The following is a 25,388-nucleotide window of genomic DNA, read 5'->3' as shown; positions in this document are numbered from 1 at the left end:
AAAAAAAAAATAAACTCAGTTCTTCAAGATTTGACATAAAAAAAAAAAACTTGATAAATTCCCCAAGCCAGCAGCAGGATGGCCAAAGGTGAGACCTTCTCAGAATTGCGAGTAGAGAGACAGAGTGATATCATGTGTTGGGACTTGTGATTTGGAATGTATAACATCAAAGAATATGCCTTTGCATGTATATGTTTGTTGTGTGTGTATGTATATTCACAAGTATTCAGTTCTGCACATATTAATGTATAAAGACAGTGTTGATATTAGGTGTCACAGGGATTCTCAGTTTAACCTTAAGCTCAGAGATTTGGTTAGTCTTAGCTAGCTTTTTTGGTTTAGTGATCCCTTGTCTCTGCCATTTTAATGCTGGGATTGCAGGTGGCCACCATGCCCACACACTTTTTACATGTGCTGTGGGGTTTCAAACCCTGGTCTTGGTCTTCCCTGTCATGGGGAAGGCTCTGTATTCTCTGACTCATATTAATGGCTTCTGAAGGAATAGTTTTTGGCCAAAAAAACATATGAACTATGTTAATTCTCATACTACTTTAATAATATTGAGTGGTACTTCTATAAATTGTGTGTGTGTGTTTTTGTGTGTTTTTTGTGTGTGTGTGTGTGTGTGTGTCTTTGTGTTTGGAGCTACCTGTGTTTAAATGAGGTTTATATGTTAGGTGCTTGATCTCAATTACCTGGTTAGTTATTAGCACAGAGGAGACTCTCTCCAAATTGTCTGAACTTCCATTCTAAGCCTTTAGGTTACATAAAGGGTTTTGTGAATACCGTTTGTTCCAGGTAATTTTGCAGCAAAGTACTGTGTGACTATTACTTGATCATAGGTAGAGTAAGAGGTGATACACATAACTATCTGAGAGGAAGTGCTCTCTCTCTCTCTCTCTCTCTCTCTCTCTCTCTCTCTCTCTCTCTCTCTGTGTGTGTGTGTGTGTGTGTGTGTGTGTGTGTGTGTGTGTGTGCTTGCTTGTATGCATGCACGTTGGTCTGTGAAGGAATAGACTTTGGCATATATGTGAAATACTAGGAAGTAGACTCTTGGAAATATTTTTGAGCATATTCATTTCTGAAATATTACAGGTGAACAACTTTACTCAAATGAATCGAAGCAGAACTTCTCTGACAGCTTAGGCTATAGAAAGGAGGTTGTTCATTGCAGATGAAACGTTCTTTAAATTAAAAACCCAACATGTAGGGTATTCTTTGGCATGGCTTATAGACATGTCCAATCATGGCCTGTGGTCTGTATCCACCACAAAATAGCTGTGATATAAATAAAATAATGCACACATATTCATAATATTACAAGATGTTTTGATAGTGATGTTGTTTCTTGAGTGTGACCTTGGTGGGTAAAAATATCACATTTTCACGTCAGAAGTTTGGACATATTTGGAGGATCGAATGAGCTTGATAGTCTGATCATGCTAATATTGATAAACAGTCCTCATGGCTACTGTGCATACTTGCCTTGCCTTCTTGAGGAATGGATTTCTGGTAAAATAGTGAGCATGTGTCATATATATTGATGAAGTAATTCTTACTGATACATTAATCTATTACTCAAAATGTTGAAGACCAGATACTTTAAAAATAAAAGATTTACAGTAGCCCAGAGGAAAATGTTTTCATTTTCTTTTAATAGTCTGTCTTTATTTTTCTTCTTGATGTCTTCAGTTCAATACCTTATTTAACCTCCATGAGGTTTTGTGTTTTTGAGGTTTCTTTTGCTTTGGAATAGAGGTGTTATTCTATTGTGATCAAATGGAATACACAGAATTATTTCAATTTTTCTAAATTTGTTGATATTTTCTATGTATCTCAGTGTGTAGAATATTTTTGAGAAACTCCCATAGGCTGCTGAGAAGAAGGTGTGTTCTTTCATGTTTGGATGAAATATTCAGTAGAGAGTTGTGTTAGGTCCATTTGGCCAACTTCGGTCATTCCCTCTGTCCTTCATTTATGTTAGATAAATGAGATCCAGAGTGGTTAATCTGTGTTCGGTATTTTGTTAGTATTTAAAACACTGAATTCAAATAGTGTTTTTCTGGCCATACTTCCCTGTTGCTAATCTTTGCTTAAAAAGAAAGAAAACAATAATGTTATATTATCTAAAATTATAGAAAAATGAAAAATCCTATCTTCATAACTGGCCATTAAGTTATTATCTTTTTCAATAGTTTGTCTGTCACATTCTTATCTCTACATTTGGATTTGTTTTCTCTCCACACCATCTGGGCTTAATTTTCTTTTTTATCAGGGTCCTGGTGACAAAGCTAATATTTCTAGCTGTCAATTAAAAAGAAAAAAAATTGTATGTTTAACTTTAAGGGTAATGCTAGTGATTTATTTTTTTTTTAAGTGAGAGAAATCCCGGTGCACTCACGCTGATCTGTATTCCAAATCATCCTGAATGTCTTTGTTAGGTGCTGTCATGGCAAGGTGGGCAGTGATTTGATTATTTTACTTGCTCTTGTTGAATGATCATAGAAGCCTTAAAATCCTGTCATGGAAGATAGTCAATAGAAACAAGTGAAGGGTTGCTTCTGAGTACTTTGTCCATTTTTTTTTGTTGTTGTTGTTGTTTTGTTTTGTCAGTTTCACTGTGTAATGAGAAAAGGATTTGGGTGCTTGTTTAATCTGCCATTACAAATTGTTGTTGAGATCTACACATCATTTATTGTAGGATATGAACTTTACTTGCTTCTTCAATTTTGCATACAAGAAGGAAGGCTGCTAATGTTGAAAACTGAGGCACCCAGGCAGTTTTTGGATCACCTGCTGCCATTGTGACATTGATTAGGTCACCCACCCACAGGCATGAGAACACTAATAAAACCATGCATCACTCAAATAGCACCGAGATTCCAGGCATGGCACTTCCTTGTTCCACAATGACAATATCACGGGAACATTCTGTGCTGAGAATGTTCCCAACATGAACAGCCATTTCCTGTACCACCTATGAAGCTTCAAGGGCTCATGGCAGCCTTTATGTGTTCTTTTATATTAGTTCTGTTTTTGAAGTAAGGCTCCCAGCTTTTTAATCTCCAAATAAACTTTTATTACTAATTGTCCCCTTTGCAGTTTCATATAGTATTGTAATGACTCCCAGATATATTGTATAGGAAATCAGAATCTTCCAGTCTAATAACATGTACATATGGAAGTGATCCTCAAGTTCAAATATGTGCAAACATATAGCACAATGACAATAGATGTAGTATAATTATGTGAGAAATATTACTCATTGTCTATTGAACAATGTAGTGTGTGGGTTACTGAGTGAACATCAGATTTTAACTAAGAGATATCATTCATTGTGGCATATATGTAGCAATACCTGGCTTTCTAAAATTTGCTTTTTTGTGCCATGTAAAGAGTTCAGACTATTTATTGCTGTGGCTTAATCTATTCCTAGCTTTGGAATTATTCCTATTTTAGGAGACTAGAGAAAATATTTAGCTAAGAACAGCATAATAAGAATCTGTGTATTTTCATGTTGTTGAGGTCTTTTGATATGATGTTTCTAATTGGTCTTAATAATAAAGAAAACTGGAGTCAGGTGTTAGGGAGTGAAAGCTGAAAGATTAGAGAAGCAGAGCATCCAGCCACTAGTTCTTACCTCTATGAAATCCTTAGACCAAATGGGGTATCCTGTCTCTACAATTTCTGAGACTGAATGCTTTGAGTTCCTGTATCCTCCCACCTTATATTCCTCTCTTTATCCAGCCATATCCATTTCCTGTTTCCACCTCCCTATTGCTGGAATTAAAGGTATGTGGTCCCAAAAGCTTGAATTGAAGGTGTGAGCTCTGTTCTTCCTTGAGATTGGATCAATCTCAAGTAGCATTGGGTGGCCTTGAGCTCACAGAGATCCACGTGCCTCTGCCTCTGGAGTGCTGAGATTAAAGGTGTGTGCCTCCACTGGCCTGGCCTCTATGGTTACCAATTGTTTTAGCCCCACATTCTGATCTTCAGGCTAGCTTTGTTAGATCACAAACAAAATAGCACCACATTCTTTGAAAGTTATTACCTTTTCATTTGTTGAATTTCTATATTACTTTGAATTCAAGGTGAAGACTAAATCCTTTTTAGAGAGTTTTTCCACTGAGATGAGGACTGCTGCATGCACTGTTATGAATATTCCCACCCCTTACTCTTTGACAAAGTCTCTACTCTACATATAACCACCTTTGTCTTAGGCTTAATATTTATAAGTATTCACTAAACTAGAAAAGTACTATCCCATCCTATTTTTTCTCTCTTTAAAGATACAGAGTTGTGATGAATAAAGCCATTTATGGTGTGGGAATTCCTTCTGTATATGTGTTGTTTCTATTGGTTAATGAATAAAGCCAGGTGCGAGATCCAAACAGAGATGTAGACAGAGAGTAGGCAGAGTCGGGGAGAAGCCATATAGCTGCCACAGGAAACAGACGTCTCCACTGAAGCCCGCCAAAACTTTGCTGGTAGGTTATGACCTCGTGATGAGGCACAGATTAATGGAGATGGGTTAGTTTAGGATATAAAAGCTAGCTAGAAATACGCTTAAACTATTAGCCAATAGTATTACAAATAATGTAGTTTCTGTGTGATTATTTCAGGTGTGAGTGACTGGGAATGAACAAACAAGCAGCCTCCGACAACACATTTATTACACTACTTTCTCATAAATTACTTTTCTCAGATATAATTCAAAATTTAATGCAACACTAAGCAAAAAATATGCACTAATGTCAATTTCCATTTATTTCACTGCAAAAGTACTGCAAGTCTTTGCATCAAAAATTTCATCCTAGTTATATCATTTGTATACTTGAGAACTGAATGTCCCAGAGATATTGACTAACAGGCCTAAAGGTAAGGAAATATTGAGGGAAAATCTTATCTATTTTGATTCAATGTTATGATTGCTTCTAGCAATAGACCCATTCCCTCAACAAAGAATGATTAACAGACTTTTAAAAAGCATTCTAGATAGAGATATTTTCACTTTTCTTAGGCTGTGTGGCCCTTGATATAACTACTCAATCCCATTGTTGTGGAAATTTTATGTGGAACAAGTAACACATAAGTGTAAATGAACTCTAGTAAAATCTGATTTATGGAAATGGAAATTAGAAGTTTATGGACTGGTAACATACCACTAAATCTTATCCTTTTTTGAGTCACCATTGCCCCAAACCACATAACATACATACTCACATGACATAATTTTTCATTTTGAGATTTTTCATGATGGAAGTATTTATCATGTTTTCAATTACGAGGTATTTTTCATTATTCTGGGATGGGGAACAAAGCACAGATATTGAAGAAAAAGAGAGAAACTGCCAACAGCTGAGTCTTTGGGATATGTATAATCCAATTTTCTGTACTGAATTTATGATCAAGTTGTATTATTTTAGTCTTTACTATCAAGACAGACCCTCTTCTTGAAAAAAGGGCAAAGCAATTCAGTCATAAAGCATAATAAATTAGTCCAAGGTAATTTATTTGATTAAAAAAAGGTCATTTTATCAGTCATTTGAAACGGATTGCTCTCAGACATCCATTCCTGCTGCATTCTCTGTATGGCCTAGTTCTGTGGAAGTAGAGAGTACCTTCCAACCTGCTGAGTTGCGGATTGTTTATTTCTTGTTGGAAATCCTAAATTTGACTTTATGTTCAATATCTTCAGATATTTAAATGGAAATTCCGTAATCCAAATCTGAGTCTTTTAATAAATGTGACCCAGTGGTCAAAAATTGCACCCCTGTAAATAAATCATTTTCTACATACTGGTGATAGGTTATGTTCTTTTCATATAATTGTGAAATTTCAGATTTGAAGAACCCCAAAGCTCAATGCATGAATAAAAAGAGCAAATATGGGGACTGGAGAGATGTCTCAGTGGGTTAGAATCCTGACTGCTCTTCCAGTGGACCTGGATTCAATTCCGAGAACCCAAATGGTGGTTCAAAATCATCTATAACTCGAGTCTCAGTGGGAATCTCATGCCTTCTTCTGGCCATAATAGACCTCTATGTCACTGCAAACACATAGTGGATGGACATAGGCAAAATACCCATACACATAAAAAAGATAGATGATTGGATAGATAGATAGATAGATAGATAGATAGATAGATAGATAGATAGATAGATAGATAGATAGATAGATAGATAAAAAGAAGCAATAGGGAAATGCCAAGGCAGTCAGTTGATTAGTTTGGATATTGTCACTTTTACCCTAACTTCAGAATGTTTACTCCGAAGTAAGTATTGCATGAGAGCTATGAATACGGGATAGGGAATAATTGCCAACATTCCAGTTAATGGCGCCACACCCTTGCACATTAATGGGACACTACAAAATGAAGAGGACATACATTGGGAGTGGGACCTGTTGGGGAAGACACAGGGGCAGTTCTGGGAGAAAACAAGTAGTGGACAGTACTACATTTCCTTGCACACAGTCATGGAAAAATCAATTTAGAAAATAAGTCAACAAAGGAGGATAGGATTTCTGTGACGTTTTAACTAAATTCATGGTTCTTGTAATTGATTTCTTGAGAGTTCAGTGTATTTTTCAAGACCCTCGTGTTCACTTCTGTAAAGTAAATAGCCACAGCAGACTTCCTGCAAGGTCTGTCTACCGAAGGAGTCCAGTGGAGAAATGCAACCTCTTACACTCTGTTTTGTTTTAATGGCAAGGGCAGCTGCTACTTTCAAACAAGTCATTAAAACCCAGAAATGGGGCTCTGCATCAGCACTCTGTTCTGCAATAGATTACTCGTGGAGTGCTGTTGCTATTGAGAGTGCTATTATGTGTGTGTTCCAGCAAAGCTGCTCCTGAGTAGTACCACATTTACAGTACTCAGAAGAGAGTGGATTGGATGCGCATGACCCACAGCCTGAAAACTTCCAAACAGAATCAACCAACTATAACAGAAGATGACTCCCTTAGTATCTTACATTATCTCTTCCTTTTTTTAAATAAAGAGCCATGCATATGGCATTGAGTTAGCTATTCTGTTCAAGAAGATAATTTTTACCATGAATTATTTTATAGTATAAAACATATATTTGTTAGAGGTAAAGTGTCTGCTTAGAGTTTACCCCTGGGAATTTTTGGTCAGTCTTGGATCACGTAAAATAATTTATAATGGCACTGTAACACACACATACAAACACAGAGGCTGACTTCCATTCTAATGATAATTAACCAATATTTCTAACATATACAACTTTTAGATTTGTGGGTATGTCTGTTAAATATGGTTACATTTTCTGCAGGCATAAAGCATAGTTATGGGGCATGGAAGTAAAAACTTGAGAGATGGTAGTATATAGTAATAAATATGTTTAAGACAAATAGGCAGCTCTCTAAGAGCTCACAGTGGAAAGAGAGATGGTTACTAAATGGTAATTCTAAGAAAAGATGCATCTAAGAGTGGCAGCTAGAGTTTCTCTGCATCATCTCGCCTCCTCAGGTTGCTCACCATGCTTTATTGCCCAAACACTCTCCAGAATTGGAATGTATAACGAGCTTCTAGCTGAACTTTCTTTGTAGCTCCAAAGATCAGTTATTTATAATCTGTGTCAATATTAAAGAAAGCAATACATTTTTTAAAAGGCCAGTTTTTGGTTGACTTTGTGTTTACTTAAAGTTGGGTATGTTAATTAATACAGTGTCTCATATGGGACTTTGTACTTAATGGGCGATATTGATGATTGAGAACGTACGTGTTCACCAGCCAAGAACTTATTGATGAGAGACAGGTCCATACCATGCATCACTGAGAATTAAAATAAAATGTGTCTCTTTATGTGATAGCTTTGTGAAAACTCAAATTTCTTCTTTTCTCTCCAAGACTGCCCAGGAAATAGCAGGCCAGTGGCTTAAGAAAAGATTCTTTTAGTTTGGGAACTGTAAGGCCATTTTCAAAATACTCACGATATAATATTTTTATTCATTGATATTATTTGTTTTGTTTAAATATAAATCAACATAGAAAATATTTTTTACTATCACCCACTCCCCTAAAAAGTAATAATTGGTAATACTGTAAGCAAGAGAAGTATGTGTCTGAACCAGTGGCTGTCAAACAGAGAATGAGAAGGTATGAATGAAAGTGCTAAGGAAATTGTTCATTTTGTAAGACTGCTTACACTTGAATACAGATCTCAACAACAGGTATGTCCCAAATATTCTGTAATCCCAGAACTGTAGGGATTTAAGGCAGGAAGAATCATGGGGTTTTCTGTAGTGTAGCTCTAAGTTCAGGAAGGGACCCTGTCTCAAAGAATAAGGCAGAGATTGATAAAGCACAGTGCATAATGTCCTTTGACATCAACCCATGTCACAAATGTACACACATGTGTCCAAACACCACATACACACGCATGCACACACACACACACCCAAACACACACACACATGTACACACACACAGCACTTACATACATAAAAAAGAACATATTGGTTAGTGGTGATATTTAATTTTTATCAACTAAATTGATTCAGTTATTTTACATCCTTACCTCAGTTTACGCTGCCTACTCTCCTCCCATCACCTCCTCCTACATCCCCGCATCCCCTCAATTCACTTCTCCTGTGCTAGCATTAAGAAATAGAGAGGAATGAAGCAGATTGGGTAGAATAGAATTTAGTTGGATTGGATAAAAAGAAAAAAATATCACTGCCCAGAATGATTTAAGGACTTGTATTATTTCAGGAAAAATATGTTATGCCTTATACTGCATATAAATGAGTATTGTATATAAATGCATCACTTAGAAGCCTTGAAGCAGGGGAGTCTATGTATTTTGAGAAACTCACTTCTCACTAGTTGCAGACACAATTTTGGAAAGTCTGCCTTTCATGTCATTTTTCCTCATATCTTCATCCTATCCAATATAAAACACAGTTTAATCCTCCCCAGGAATAGAAAAAATATGAGCACAGATATCTGTTGATGAAAGAAGTGAGATGAGGTAAAGTAATTTTAATCTAAGTGTAGGGAAATGGTTTGGTGGGTAAGAATACTCCCAGTGTGCATTCACGAATCTGAGGGAGCACTCATAGAAAACTAAGTTATAATCCAGGTGTGGCTGTGTATGCATGCGTTGTTAGCCGCAATGCTGGGGGTGGGGCCAAGCAGAAGGACAGTGAGGTTAACCGAGAGACCCTGTCTGAAAGGGGAGAGAGAGTGACAGAGAAAGACATCAGACATACTCTTCTGTCCTCCATATGTATACTCCCAATACAAGCAGGCGAGAGTTGACATTTTAAACACTTAGATAATTAGACCGTTACAAACAAAACATTGGCTTCCTTTGGCTTGAGATAATATTCCTTTGTAGTATAGCTCATAGTTGCAGAAATACAGCAAAATGTAACCACCAGAGAGAATGTCCTCTTAATCATTCCTCTATCACCAGCAATTTATAATAGGAATTCTTTTCTGTATAATTATGTTTTCATAGCAGCAACGGCCATGAGCTAGTGTTTGATAGAAAACATTATTTCTAAAATACATTAAGGGAATAGTGTGGAAGCCCCCAAAGCTTTGACCTAAACTTGTTGCAAAAGAATAAAAACCATAGATGTAATCATCTCCATTAAAATTTTGACAGCAAGACGTTAAAGACGTGTTTCAAGAGGAGCCGATTAATGAACTTTTCCCACATGACATGAGACTCTTGTAGTGAACATTTCAAAGATCCTCTATGAAGTCTGCTAGAATAGTGACTGAGAATGAATGTTTTGTTTCCTTTCTAATACATAGATTGTGTTCTCCTGGTATATCATATACATTATACACCTAACAATAGCATTCTTTTTGTTGTGAAATTGATGCTAAATCATCTAGCAATAAAGGGATCATTTTGTTTTGGGAATTATAGAAGGGTGTCGGGGAGATCAGAAACACTGGAGATCACATTTATAATACAATGGCATGAATTTAAATAAAGTCACAGACTACGATGAAAACATTTAAGTTTACAAAAGTTTCGCCTATTTCTTCTCAATTTGTTGTCTGTTCCACAAAGTTAATTATTTATATCTTACAATACAACTCTACATTGATTAGCATCCCTTCTTTCAATTGTAAAGATTCTTCCCACAGTCAAAAGTAGCTATTGAGTTAAAATAATGCTAAGATGGGCATTCTCAGAAATCATTCATGGTCTTTAACTCTACACTACATTAACTAACAATACATTGTATTGTTCAGAGTGAATATCACTCTAGAGAAATTGATGAGGAGTTCATCATTTTCCTAGGGCAGACTACCAGCATTCAAGTATGTATCCTCATTGTAAATGGTTATGAATACAAGGGGTTTGGTGGATTGGCATCATTTTGTTTACTCCAGCAAACTTCGATTAAAGGATTAAAGCAATTCTTCATTTTAAAAAAAGGTCATGTGTAAAGAAAACTTATTTTTATTTGAACATTTATTTTTAGTATTTTTGAATCTTTACCAGTCCCTTTTCAATTCCCATTCCTGATTGTAGAATGTCATTCTGTACGTGTTTTGTGTCTTTCTGTTGATGGACATAGAAGGACATAAAGATTGAGATATTAGACAGTTAATTTAGCAGTTTAAGAAGTTACTTCATATTGGTGCCAGGTTTGAAACTGTTTTACACATTATATGCCACACTACAGCACATTTCCGTTAACCTAATTGCTTTCTAACATTTTTAGATATATGAAATAAGACACATAAGTTAATCCTGCAAAGCATTTCTTTTCCTTCTCATCTTAAACATGCTTCATTGCTGTACCATTTCCCTATTTTCTAGTGTATTAGTTACAGTATACATATTAAATATATGTTTTCATGTATAATGTATATTATATGTGTATATATACACACATGTAAGTATGTATGCACCTAAATGTACATACATATGTATATCTCCTTAATAGTGTCTAAAAGACACTGCCAGTTCCCATCACTCCCTTCTGATTTGACAGCTTCTTTATAAAACATAAAGAGTACACAGGGCAGGATTTCTTTGACTTAAAAACAACAACAGCAAATACCAGTCCTTGTAAACAGAGACTGCATGTTAATTTCTCTGCCAACCAGACCCAAATAATGATGCACAAATTTTATTAATTACACATTTGCCAATACAATAGGTGTATTCTTAGCATTATATATTAATTCAAAAAATTTCTATTAATATTTGTTTCTACTGGTAATATTCTGGCACCTGTCTCCTTCTGCAGCTACATGATGTCTCTTTGACCACACCTAATCACTGTCTCTCTATCTCTGTTCAGTTTTCCTGCATGGATTTACTCTACTAAGCCATTGGCCAAAAGACCTTCTTTAAGAACCAGTGGTAATTAAACATATTCATAGCATACAGACATCCCACATCATCTCCCCTTTTCTGTCTAAATAAAGAGGAAGGTTTTGTCTTTAACATAAATAAAATTACATATAAGGAAACAGATATCACAATAAGAATTACAGTTATAATATTATATCTACTTTATCTTTTATCATAGCTAAGAGAAACTATAATTATAAATATCTGTTCTTCAACTCCATCAAAGACCCCAGAAAGACATAATCTTACCTAAATAAATAAAATAAATAATTTTAAGCAAGTTCTAAAACTCTAGAATTGACAGAGATATCTCATTGTCTGGACAGTCATCCAAAGTTCTTTTATAACATTGGGGCATTCATCTTTAGCCTACAGACCCATAGTATCTGTCAAATTTTTCCATGAAGCAGAAAATATAAAAGACTATTTTTTTCCGTACTGACAGTTTGTCAGTCACTTTATTCTGTATCTTTCAGAATATCTGATAGACTCTTTCATGAAGCATGAATCTGAAGGACCATCTCACCTTCTTTTTACAAGTTCAGCAGTAATTTTTTTGTGGGTCATGCATGTCTAGTTCATACAACATACCTAATCAAGCAATCCAGGCAAGAACAGAATCTTACACAAATGGCTAGCCATGCCACATTAAAGGCAAATCCCCAAACAAGTTTCTTCAATGCCCATCAACTTCTCTGAAGTAATTGGTGCTGCCTGAAGCAGACATGTATCACTGTTGAAAAAAGTCTAAATTCTTAAGACATTTTAGATGCAATATTCTGTAGGTCTTTGAAGTGTTGAAGATTATCTAACTGAAACATATCTCTTTATATCTAGAAAACCTAACTATCATGGCTAAAAGTTTGACTATTATAAATGACTACCCATTAATCTGTAATTTTCAATTACACATTACATTTTTTTTGTTTTTTTCGAGACAGGGTTTCTCTGTGGTTTTGGAGCCTGTCCTGGAACTAGCGCTTGTAGACCAGGCTGGTCTCAAACTCACAGAGATCCGCCTGCCTCTGCCTCCCGAGTGCTGGGATTAAAGCCGTCCGTGTGCCACCACCGCCCGGCTTACACATTACATTTTTAAATGAGCTATATAAACGTAATACTTTAAACAAGAGGAGAAATATACATATAAGAGAATTGACCTTCAATTTATATCAGTAGACCAAGATTGATACCAAGGCAAAGTATTCATCTCTATATCATATCTCCCTTAATTTAATTACTTAGAATTTAATTTAATTAAATTAGAGATTGACTGTTCCCACTAAAAACTTATAATCAATCTTCTTTAAATGAAAATAAACATTTATAAACAGTCATTTTGGGTGTTTGGTCCATGTCCTCTCCAAACAGCTTCCTGATGTTTGTTGGGTGAAGTTTTTTTAAGGTTCATGGATCTTTCGGGGATCTTGTTTCATAAAACCACATTAGCCTAGAAGGAATCTATAAGTTTTCATCTTCCTTGAAAATAAAAGCAGAACCTCTTTTCCAAAGTAACATATCCGTAGACTCAATTTTGAAGTCAAGATACCTCTAAAATAAATATATTGGTTTAGCTTAGCTTTCCACAGTCAAAAATTCAAAGAAAACACAATTGTGTACGTAATTCAAACTCTGTGTATTTTTCATCTTTACATGGCTATTTTGTTACTCTTTTTTTCTTTAATCTATGTCTGCCTGTACTCTTTATATTACTTCTCTTTCTCTTTGTTTTTTTTTAAACTATTTGCTTCTTTTTATAATTGTTTATACTTTTTTTCCTCTCTCTCCCAAGCCTATGTATATTTCTTAAAAACATATGGTGTCTCATTTAGAGGTCTTTTGTCTGAATCTGTCCTATTATGTATCTGAAATTCTTTTCTGGCAAGGAAAAATTTAAATGGTAAACAGTGTGGTTGCAGCAGTCTTGGATACTGGCTCTACCTCTCTTGGCCTTCTAGCATGGTGGAGGTATTTCACTGCCAGCTCTGGCACCACTGCATAGGAGTCACACTCACCAGTTCAACTCTGGGAAGCAGTTGGCCAATGCTGCCATCAAGTAATTTGCAGAACAATGCCAACAAAACACATTACACCCCCTTCCAGAAAAAGGCAGAGCCCTTTGTGCCACCAGCATGAACTGATCCAGAAGCTGTTTTTTAAAGAAACCATGTAGATTATGGTGTTAATGCTGAGTCAGGAAGCCTCTTTTAAGGTGCTGTTCTTCTGCTTGTAGCCAGCAAACAGAGCCTATCTGAAAAAAAAAATGCAGCTATCAAAAAGCTATGCTTGGTCCCCATGTTTTGTTTTTCTCTTAAGCTTTTAAAAAGTCTTATGTGGATTCATACCCCAGACAATGGGCACCATTTTTATAAACAGAGATTGCTTGTTCATTTTCCTGCCTCGCAGTCCTGAATAATCATACAAAAACTGTATTAATTACAGCACTGTTTGGCCAATAGCTTAAGGGTATTCTTAGCAAGCTTTTATAACTTAAATTAACCCATTTTTAATAATCTGTGTATCTTCATGAGGTCATGACCTACTGGTAAGGTTCTGGCATTTGTTTCCTTTGGTAGCTAGCTACATGGCTTCTCTTTGGCTCTGCCTACTCTCTGTATATATCTCTCTGTTCAGATTTCCTACCTGGCTTTACTCTACTAAGCCATTGGCCAAAACAGCTATTAATCAGCCAATAAAAGCAAAACATATATAAGAGGACATCCCACATCAACTCCTCAACTTTTTTCTTTTTTCAAAAATGTGATCTAATCTTCCCTATTCCCTGCCATGCACTGGAGCTTGCTGTCTCTTAAACCACAATGTATATGAAGTGCTCACTGTAAGTGCCTACAAATAGGGTCTTCTTGGCAAATAGCACCATTCTACATATAAATCATTATGGTCAGGTTGTAAGGCTGTGATCCAATCATTACAAATAGTATCCTGGTAAAAGGGGGATATTTGGACCTAGAGAGACATATATAGAGAAAAGATAAGAGAATTCTGATGGGTCATTGGTGATTGCTGTGGATAATCATTTGGTAAAGGCATTTAATGAATAAATATACATCACCACCCTAAGTTTACCATTTCCTTGTTCAGTAAGACCTGGGTATGAATGCTGGCCATAGTCTTGATCAGTACTTATGCCAGATGGTATACTTTCCTGGCATGGGTAAGAGCTATGAGTCACCTCAAAGAATCATAGAATTTTATTTATTAGCTTTGCTGAATACATTCTTTATATTTCTCAACATCTATTCAATTTTTTAAAGTGAGGTACATTTCACTTCACCTTCAACTTTAAATTGTGTTACAGAGAATATTGATAAGGGGCTCAAAATGATTAGCTTACTGCTTAAGACATCATAGTATAAAAATGAGTACTTAACTATTATTTTGTGGTTCTTAATAGTATAATTCTCCTAAGTCATTTAGTAAGTAATAAATAAGTAGTAAGAATTAAATTAAAAGGCATAAAAAAGTGATGAAAAAAAGATGACCATATGCAATGGCAAGTAAGAGATACAGAATATTTCCTTCCCTCATGGCCCCTCAGAAGAAGGCACTCCTGATACCATGTTGCTCTTAGGCTTGAATTTGGATATAGCAGATGCCATAGGCCAGTTGAATGCAAAACCTTCTCTATCATGGATAATCTTACATTGAAATATCTATCATAGACATGAGTTATATAAGATTGGCTAGCTTAGCCACCCATAACTTTGAGATAATATAAAGGAGTGTATTTTGGTTATTCCTTTTTTTTTCTAACTGTATTCTACTTGTATTCAAAAGGAGAATGCCTTACAGCTAAACACTATCTTCATCTTTATTTTTTTCTTCTTCTGTAGAATAATGTGTCCTAAAATAGCTCTCATCTAATTGACAATATATTCCTCTACTCTCTTTAACTATGGCCAATATTCATTCAGTGGAGTTCTAGAGTCTAGAAAGAAAAAGGAATAGTCCAATCTTGATGCATTTCACTTGAATTCTGCTTTTAGTAGCATTGCCTCCCTGATTCCACTTGGAAATTTTTGTCTTCATTTCAAAGTGCTCCACTATTTTTTTTTTAATTCACATGTAGAAATGATATACAACAGCAGGGCAGAAGTGGAATATGTTCTCCTTTTCCCTAGGGATGTAGAGGAAACATGAACTCTCTTTTCATGAAGGAAATGTAGGAGCATGAAACCCCTTGCCTGCTTCTTTTTGTCAGTCTTCATAAAAATTGTATGATGTATGGCCATTAGAATTGGTCAGGTACAGTTTGATCTTTTACATGACAATTCCTTAGGAGTCCATGAAGTGCGTATTTACATTCAAAGGCATTATTCCTACTTGCCCATGGCTGTTTGGGGTCCAGGGCAAGGAAATAGAACACCTTAGGATTGAATTTTTAGACTTGTCTTTTTAGCAATGGTATATACCCTTTAAGTTTTAAAAATAAAATGAGGCCTTGCAACCAAGCTAGCATATTTTAAAACAATGTGCCTGTCACAAAAAAGCAAGTTCAACACCAATCTAAATTTACCTTGAGTATGTTTAATCAGGCAAGAGACTACCTTCTGTTTCACATCAAGTTCCTTTAGATTGTTATGTGTATCCATGTGGGTAAAAGATATATTCTTTTGAGGATCAAAACTTATTTTCAGCAAAAGGTGCATAATTTATGTATTGTTAGCAAAGGCCAATATTTTGTTCTTTTTAGTTTATGATGCTGGTGAGACATAAAAAGCCATATCCCAGCTTTTTTGTTGCAGTGCACCAAGACTTGGTAGCTTTTATCTTTTGTCTGAGCATGAAACATGGACTATCCTGTCTCATTTGTTTATTAATTTCTACTTTTAACAAATTGAAAGCTTCCACATTGCTGCTGGTAGTCTTAAATGCCTTTGGGATCTTTACATTTCAGGCATAAAGGTTGTGTTCTACAAGTTTTCCATGCCACCATAAAACACTGAAGTTGAAAAGGCAGGCTAAGGGCTAACTTTTGCCTGATCATATTTAAGACAGAATGGTTTCTGGGAAAGAGACTCAACGCAAAGCCATGAAGGTTGGTATGTAACACCAAGTCTCTCACCATCCCTGGAGTGACCTAACCTCTCTATGCCTCACTGGTTTAAAGCCAATCCATATCCAAGGTGGTTAGGTAATACTGGAGCGTAAAATCTTATTTTATCAACTATTCATTTTTAAAATGGGATTTTCCCCATATACAATAGTTGTTTATATATAACAGACTGATGTTGAAGGTGTGCCATGTTCTACGAGCTACAACATATCACTGAGTAGATTACTAACAAGCACATAGGAATATGTTGACCTATACTAAGTGATGCGCTGGTAAACCTATTGCAAGTTAAAAATGCCCCAACACATCACTCCAGTGAACATCATGGCATAGGAACGGGATGGAGTATAAATTATTTAATCTTGGGATCATACTTGTGCCTCACAGTGAGGCTTCATGCTGAAGTTCAGCTTCATAAATGAGCACAATCCACAGATTTATTCTGAATACCTTCTGCTTCTATACCACAGTAAACTTGAAAATGTGGGCAGTTTCAAAGTGGACACTGTCTGTAGTGTATGGGTAGTGACTACATGTCTTATGCTATGATAATTTTCCTGGTTGGTATCATGCCTCTGTATTGTACTTTGTCTATGCCAGCAGAATAACACATCTTAAATACAATAAATGTTTAGCATTAGAAATCTTCCAGAATCTATTTTGTATCTCATATCCATTAGTAGACTTTAGTAGCTATCATTTTCTTGAAATAAATCATAATGTTACCAACCAGGAAAACTTTGATATAGAAATATGAGGGACTTTGAGATCCCATTATGCTAGTGTGACTAATGATTTCATAAATGGCTGAGTTCAGTCTCCAGATAAGCTTGATGTCCTGAGACTCAAATCTTTGACCCATAATCATGTGGTTTATCTTTCTAGTGTGGCCAGTCTCCAACAAAGATATTGGCTACTGACTTATAGATTCAGTATAGTCATTCATACTTGTGGTTTAAATAAGAATGTCTCCTATAGGCTCAGATCTTTGAATGCTTTGACCTCAGTAGTTAGCACTATTGGGAGAAGTTTAGAAGGTGTGTCCTCGTTAGAAATATATCACTGGAGGTAGAATTTGCTAAAACCAGTTTACTATCTGATGGGGAAAGTATCAACTGATAGTTTCAACCAATCACATTTAGTTAGGGTATGACCACCAAGAGCCCATCTAAGTTGCCAACAACTATCTATGATTTGTGTTTATGTTTGAGAATGTGATCTTGCTAAATTTCCTATCCTGGCCAACATGCCTACAGCTTGTTGCCGTGCCTCTCTATCATGATGGACACTTTCAAAAACCATGAGCCAAAGTAAACATTTTCTTCTTTAGTTGTTCTGTTCACAGTTATTTTATCAAAGGAACAGAAAACTAACTAGTATGCCACTGCAAACCAAATCCTATTGATTAGCTGTGTCGTGTAATGGGGTCTCTAAAAGTCCACCTTTAAGGGATACCGCCCAGAATCAAATTAAAGGCACCACAATAAGCTAAAAAGGGGACTAGAAATCTAAGGCATAAGAAACCTACTCACAACGTGATCCATCTATCCATGTGTCTTTATTCTTTTCCTTTTCGTTCGTTACAAACATTCCCAGTATATATATATATATATATATATATATATATATATCCTTAAAACCAGCAATTTCCCACCCCTAGGAGGTTCCAGGACTGAAATTCTTTTGCCTCATAAAAGATCAGATAAGGGTTTTTCACATGCACACACACACACACACACACACACAGAGAGAGAGAGAGAGAGAGAGAGAGAGAGAGAGAGAGAGAGAGAGATCTGTTATTGCCAGCTGAAAGGTGAGAGTAACTAAAGCATGTCCAGTGGACTCCTTAATGGAATTAAATCATTAGGGAAATTCAAGTGCGGATGGTTATGCATTTTTAGGTGGTAGATAAAGGAGCTAAAATGTTGATTTTCAGCTTGGCGTTTTTATTCTCTCCCAGAGTGCATAGAATGAGTTAACCAAGCAACCTATATAAACAGTCAGGGAGCAACCACGACTCTTGATCAGATAGCACATAAGCCAGACACTATGGGTCTGTAGGTCTGGAGTATACCTCTAAATGGTAGAGACAAGGGGTAGAGCTAGGCCTCTAAATTATCAGTTCTGGTGTATACTATTATCAGTCATTCTGGTCAGAGGGTGATTGCATGGCTGTAGCGCCAGAGGGAAAGAAGTCTTTTTCCAGTAGTAGTTAATTATCTCTTCTGCTGTCCTTGAGAGTAAAACACAAGCCATAAATTTCCTGAATTAAAAATCATCAGTACCCTGAGGTTAAAGTGGACATACGGAGTTAAGATTCTTTTAAGTGGGATAAAACCAGAGCAACTTGGAAATCTGTGAATATCTGAAATGGAATGTTCTTTCCTGGACTCTAAACACTGACCAATGCCTGCTGATAAAGAAAATTGTAGAAAAGCAGATCTCTGTGTTTTCTTAGGAGGGAGGAACAGAAGCCTGGCAAAAGAAACTGTTTTCACACAAAGCTTGGGGAAATAGTTCTGAACTATGGAAATTAATTCCCAAGTATGTACCAAAAGGCAATTAGCAACAGAGAAAATCTACAGCAAATGACAGCTACTTATTCACAAAGCAATAATGCCAAAAAAGCATTGCCTTTTGGTGTAAAAACATTTACCAAATCTTTTGGCTTTTGATAAGTCACTTGTAAAAGAGGGCTGAGCAATTATTGTACAATGTTGGGCCTTGTAACAGGCATACATCATCGCACAGATGCCTGGGGCCATTCCTAGAATTAGGCCAACACCAAATGCTTCAAAAAAGGGCAAAGATCTGTCTTAACACGAGCCCTGCAGTGATTTCTCCTATACTTGACATTGACATTCTGGAATGTTGGGTGAAGAGACTTATGTCATTTAACCATGCTTAGGCCTAACTTTTTCTTCTTCTATACACTGAATAGAACTGTGCTACTCACATGTAGAACAGCTTAATGATTAAAACACAAATCTGGGCTTGTAGGATTTGCCCTGAAACTTAGTTACTGATGTGTCCTTCATTGTTGTATGAGGCTGCTTGTTCATTCTTCTTTTTTTTTTTTTTTATGGTTTTTTCGAGACAGTTTCTCTGTGGCGTTGGAGTCTGTCCTGGAACTAACTCTGTAGACCAGGCTGGTCTCGAACTCACAGAGATCTGTCTGCCTCTGCCTCCTGAGTGCTGGGATTAAATGCGTGTGCCACCATCGCCCGGCTTGCTTGTTCATTCTCGGCTGCCCAGACCACGAAATAATCTCTTAGAAACTATATTATTTAGGTAGTAGGAGGCTGCTAGTTTGTTTCCTGGCCTTCTAAAATAATCACACAGAAACTGTATTAATTAAATCACTGCTTGGCCTATTAGCTCTAGCTTCTTACTGGCTAGCTCTTACATCTTAATTTAACACATTTCTATTAATCTGTATATCACCACGTGGCTGTGGCTTACCAGCAAAGTTCTGACATTTTTGTCCCTGGTGATGGCTACATGGTATCTCCTTAACTCCACCTTCTTTCTCCCAGCATTCAGTTTAGTTTTCCCTGACTAGCTTTGTTTTGCCCTGATATAGGCTCAAAGCAGTTTCTTTATTCATTAACCAATAAAAGCAACACATATACAAAAGGACTTCACACACCATTTCCCCTTTACTGTTTAAACAAAAAGGAAGGTTTTAACTTTAATGTAGTAAAATTACATATAACAAGACAAGTATCAAACAAGAATTACACTTATAATATTTATATCTAATTTATCTTTTATCATAGCTAAGGGAAACTATAACTATCTATTCTCCAACTACATCAAAGACTCCATAAGAATATAATATTACCAAAGTAAATAGAAAGTGTATTGTAAGCAACTTCCAAAACTCTAAAATTAACAGAGACACCTTGTTGTCTGGAGAGTCACCCAAAGTTCTTCTCTATGGTTAGGGCATTCACTTCAGCCTACATGCCCATTGTACCTGGCAGACTTTTTCATAAAGCAGGAAATTTCAAAGGCAGTCTGCCTATATTAGCAGTTTGTCAGTCACTTTGTTCTGTGTCCTGCAGAATGTCTTGCAGACTCTTTTATGAAGCAGGAACCCCGAAGGATTGTCTCACCTTTAGTCAAGTTCAGGAATCATTCTCTGTGGGTCCTGCATGTAAAGTTCATACAGCATAGCATCAAGCAGTTCAGGCAAGTGCAATTTCTTGCCCAAATGGCTAACCAATACCATAAGGAACCTCTTCAATTCCCATCATCCTCTTGAAGTAGATTGGTGCTGCCAAGAGCAGATGTGTCTCATTGTCATGAAAAGTCCTAACTTCCTAAAACATTTTAAATGCCATACTCTGAATGTCTCTGAAAGATTTGAAGAATACCTATCTAACTGAAATATATATCTATATATCTAGAAAACCTAACTAATATGACTACAAGCTTGAATATTATAGATGATTGTCTATTAACCTATATTTCTTAATTATACATTACATTTTAAATGAGCTGCATAAATATACATATAACAAAATTGACTTTAGATTTGTATCAATAAACCAAGATCTATACCAATGCAAAGTATCCATCTCTATACCTCTTCATCTCAATGATTATTGTTGTTTTCACATTGTAAGTTTATGATTTAAATTGTTGTGGTAAATATTTTTATTAATGTTATTACTATTTGAAATATATAAACATGTACGTTCTTCTTTACAGAGGCTTTTGAAACTATTTAATAACATATTCTTTGTATCACATTTCATTGACTCTTTTTCTCATTTGGTTCATTTTGCCCTCTCTTCTTCGATAGAAGCTCCTCTTCAATTTGGCAGAACATTCCAAACCGGGAAAGCTAGAGTTCCTTTTCCATTTTGTTTCTGTGAATTTGTTTTTATAAGTGTTCTTTAAAAATGGTTATGCAATTGAAATTGGATAACCATTTTGTGATAGCATTCTCTCTCCTTTTCCAACACCTAGTCCAATTAGAAAGAGTTTTGTTTTTAAATGTGTGAATGTGACAATTACCATTAGAAAATATTCTGATTCTAAAGTAGGAGAACTTTATAAAAAAACACTTGATCATTTGTTTATGCTTTTGTGTCATTTACTAGGAAGAAAATGAAAATTCCAGTAAACAGTAGATATTTTTTCATTGATGGGCAAAATAACATCAGCAGCCTTGAACTGTGCATGTTCTTCAAATGTCATGAGAAAAGTATGAGTTTCCATTTAAGTTTCAGCTTTGCAAAAATATTTATAATATAAAAGATTTCCTGTAATAATTTATTCTCCAAACTAAATATATATAGTTTATTGTCATTGTTGTAGAAAGTAAACACTACACCTTCTGTTACAGACTGATGTGATTTTTTTTTCAATTTGTGGTTATTCTTGTTGTCTCCTGCTTCTCAGGGGGGTCACTCACTGTTTTGAATGGGTTGACAGGTGGTCTTTAACTTAGCAATGCTCAGGCAGTTGGAGCAGTTAAGAACAAATGATAGTTGCTATCTTTTATCTTCAGCTCTAGCCTGTACTCTTTATAACACCTTTCATTCATTATTATTTACTCTCCTGTCCACACAGGTGAGCTTCTTTTACAAGGCCCTGTGTTTATCAAAGAGCCCAGCAACAGCGTTTTCCCCGTTGGTTCAGAGGATAAAAAAATAACTTTAAATTGTGAAGCAAGAGGCAACCCTTCACCTCATTACAGGTAATGTGGAAAGGTTGACTGTGTAAAGGAAAATGGAGGAATTGTAATTAGTTTAGCTTCGGTATATTCTGCTCTCTGTAAGGTGTGATAGATATATAGTACTGTAGACCTGTGGTTTGTTCAATAGAACTGATTCAATGAGCATTTGAATCTATAAGGCAATATGTCTGAACTAAGGGAAAAAAACATAGAATTTCTTAATGCTTTGTCTTTTCACTAATTTATAGTGTAGTTTAATTTATATTGTTTTTACATTGCAAATTAAGTTATAAAGGTATCAAGAAAACATTATTGTCTTTAAATCAAGTGGTGTTTGAATCATTTTTTTAATACACTCCTGTCCCCCCTTTCTTTGCTTATACTGGGTATGTGTTCAGAAGCTCAATAAATGTAGAAGAATGAAATATATTTTACATAAGTAATTTAAATTATTTTGAAGATAATATTATTCCATTCATCATATTTTTTAGAAATCATATTAAAATCTTCACTTTCAAAATTATGTAAAACCTGTTCCCTGAAGCCTTCAACTGTCAGGAAAAAAAAGTATAAGTGAAGAAGAAAAAGCTGGATTTTCATTTTAAGATAAAAATGTCAACATTTTGGAAAGTGATCAGGTTTATATGATGGGATGAGTATTTACTTGATTAAATAACACAAGATTAACAACTTTTAGTCAGACCCAATTTAATGAAGAGATGAATTATTTATAATTAGCATATGCTGCTTTCATAGAAGTGGCTGGGGCAGAGTGTTCCAGGCACCTTCACAGCAGCGTGCACCTCAAGTACTTGCTAATACCTACATCAAAGCTATTTACACAATTCCTGGACTTTGCAGAAGAAGAACCCTTCCTGCTACATTAATAAAAGCATATAGCTTCAGAGTCATTATTTAGATTTTATTGAGCCTCTATTGTTCTATGAAGTCGTATAAATAATAGACATCAACAGTTCTTGGTAAAGTGGGTCAGGCTTGCCTTAGAAAAAGACTTTCAGATTTATGCACCTGAAAGTAATCAAGGTCATTCTTTTAATGTATTAACAATCTATTTACAGAACACCTACTGTGTACTTTCAACAAAATATGCATTAACCTCATATGTTGACTGATCTGAATTAGAGTTGTGGATGCAGGGAACTTTTTACTCTGCTTCTTCTTCTTACTATAGAATTAAGAACAATATTAACAAAACAAGAAATGATTTTATGAGATGGTTAGATGAGTATTAGTAACTGTGTTAGTACATTCAGCATCTGGAAATATTACTTCTTTGGTGGAAAATAAACAGATAATTTGAAGGCAATTTTATCTTGAAAATACAGATCTTCACACTTATCTAAAGATTTCTGGCACCTTTCTAAGACTATTTCTGCCGATAATAGAACACTTTTATATACAGGACTTTAAATATGATAAATATGATGAATCCACCTGAGTTATAAGTAAGTTTGTTATTTTTTTTGTCGTGGAAGGAGAGTTGTATTCTCATATTTATCTTATGAATTATTTGGTGATAAATGTATTCAGTGAAAAAATTGTCAAGACACAAGATATTGTCACAGAGGAATGTATTTCTAAATGAGAAGATTAATTATGTTTGTAGAATGTTATCAAATAGCCAGATGACTTGAGTTTGGAAACCTATAAATCTTTTGAAGTAATTATTATCTTGTGCACTAGGTATTCCAAGCAATGCTGTGGAGTCTGACAGTAAATACATTAAATGTATGTGTAAAATTTTGTGGACGAACTTTTGTCATTGATACATTTGGTAGTGACCCTTCTATTTTGTTGTATTCTCTGGAATACCAATCTAGCATTTGTTATGTTTCAGTTCATGCAAAATCTATATCTGAGAAGAGAAAATACATGGCTTTTATTGATTTGTTGATACGATATTAGATAAATGAAATTTAATGTGATGCATATTGTTTCAAAATCCTCAGTTGCTAGCCAAATGGAGCAGACACTTTTATCATAGCTTTAAAGATTTTCTGAACTGAGGATTTCTAAAAATATGGAATTTTACTTGTGCTAACAGTTTATAATTACTGTGAACTGAAGGCTAGAAACACAAGGGAATCTCTTCATTCTGAGAGGCATTATACTTCCCTTGAATCCTAGCACCTGGGAGGCAGAGACAGGCATATGTTTATGAGAGACTAGCCTTGTCTGTACAGCTAGTCTAGGATGGCAAGGGGTACACAGAAAAATCCTGTCTCAAAAAAAAACCTTATCATTCTTTAAATAATTTACCAGAAAATCATTCTTACTTTCTATATTCTTTAGAAATTACAGAGTTTAGAAGCAGTATAATAACAAAACTGAGTTTTTTTTATATTTGAGCACCAAAATATTATTATTTATCATGTAATTATAAATACATAGGTGGACGAATAGTAAGCCAGATTCTGAGCCAAGGAGGGAAATAATGAACTCATGAAGTCACTCATTGAAAGTGAGCCAGTCATGTTCCTGAACATTCAGAACAAAGACTAAGAATCGTATGAGAATTTGTCCTTTCAAAGCACAAAGAGACTGTCCTGGGAGCCAGAGCAAATCTTCCCCATGAGTGATTCTGTCCCTGTTATTTCTCCCTTGGGTAAAGATAACTCTTAATTGGTCATATTAGAAATCCAAAAGTTCAGAAATTCTCATGAGAAGTTACTCCTTTAAAGGTCTAATTGAAAATTTTATTCTTTCTCTTACCTTTCCATGCCAGTACCCTAAAGCTCACATTTAAAGGTTAATTAGTATTCAGTCTGACTGTAATTGCTAACGGTGCCGTAAGAGGTTACCTTAAGGAAGTATTAATACTTAATGTTCAACGTAAAGGATTTTTCTCTTGTTCCTTCATTGGACACCAAATTTCTAATATTGGATGAAGGTGTCCACTTGGAAGGATTAGTGTCATATCCATTGATACAACTCTGTACTTAAAGAACCACAGATATAGACTAAACAGTAGTAGACACACTAGACACACACACACCATACAAACACCACACACACACCACAAACTCTCCACACACACACGCATACACACACACATACAGATCAAGCAAGTAACAAATCAAATGAAATAGGACTACCCAAAGAATTCATAGATTCTTTGATTATGTACATTTGATTCTTTGATTATGAATTCATACATTTAGCTATGAGCATACCAAAAGGATTTGGTCTATAATTATTCTCCACATCTTTCCAGTTTAATTGTCAGCTCTGCATTTTTTTTTTTTTTTTT

At 35.4% G+C, this 25,388-nt stretch overlaps 1 protein-coding gene across 2 annotated transcripts in view; it reads left to right on the top strand.

The window, feature by feature from the left end:
• Positions 1–25,388, top strand: part of Cntn3 (contactin 3) — a 374,705-nt gene that overhangs the window by 95,742 nt on the left and 253,575 nt on the right. For both annotated transcript variants that reach the window (XM_026788227.1, XM_026788228.1), the window contains one exon: positions 22,012–22,138. In XM_026788227.1, the coding sequence (XP_026644028.1) occupies positions 22,012–22,138 (127 nt within the window). The remainder of the gene's footprint in view (positions 1–22,011; positions 22,139–25,388) is intronic.

Source organism: Microtus ochrogaster, unplaced genomic scaffold, assembly GCF_000317375.1.
Source record: "Microtus ochrogaster isolate Prairie Vole_2 unplaced genomic scaffold, MicOch1.0 UNK1, whole genome shotgun sequence".
Classification (NCBI taxonomy): domain Eukaryota; kingdom Metazoa; phylum Chordata; class Mammalia; order Rodentia; family Cricetidae; genus Microtus; species Microtus ochrogaster.
Note: the sequence above shows the minus strand (reverse complement) of the source record. Positions and strands in the feature narration are given on the sequence as shown.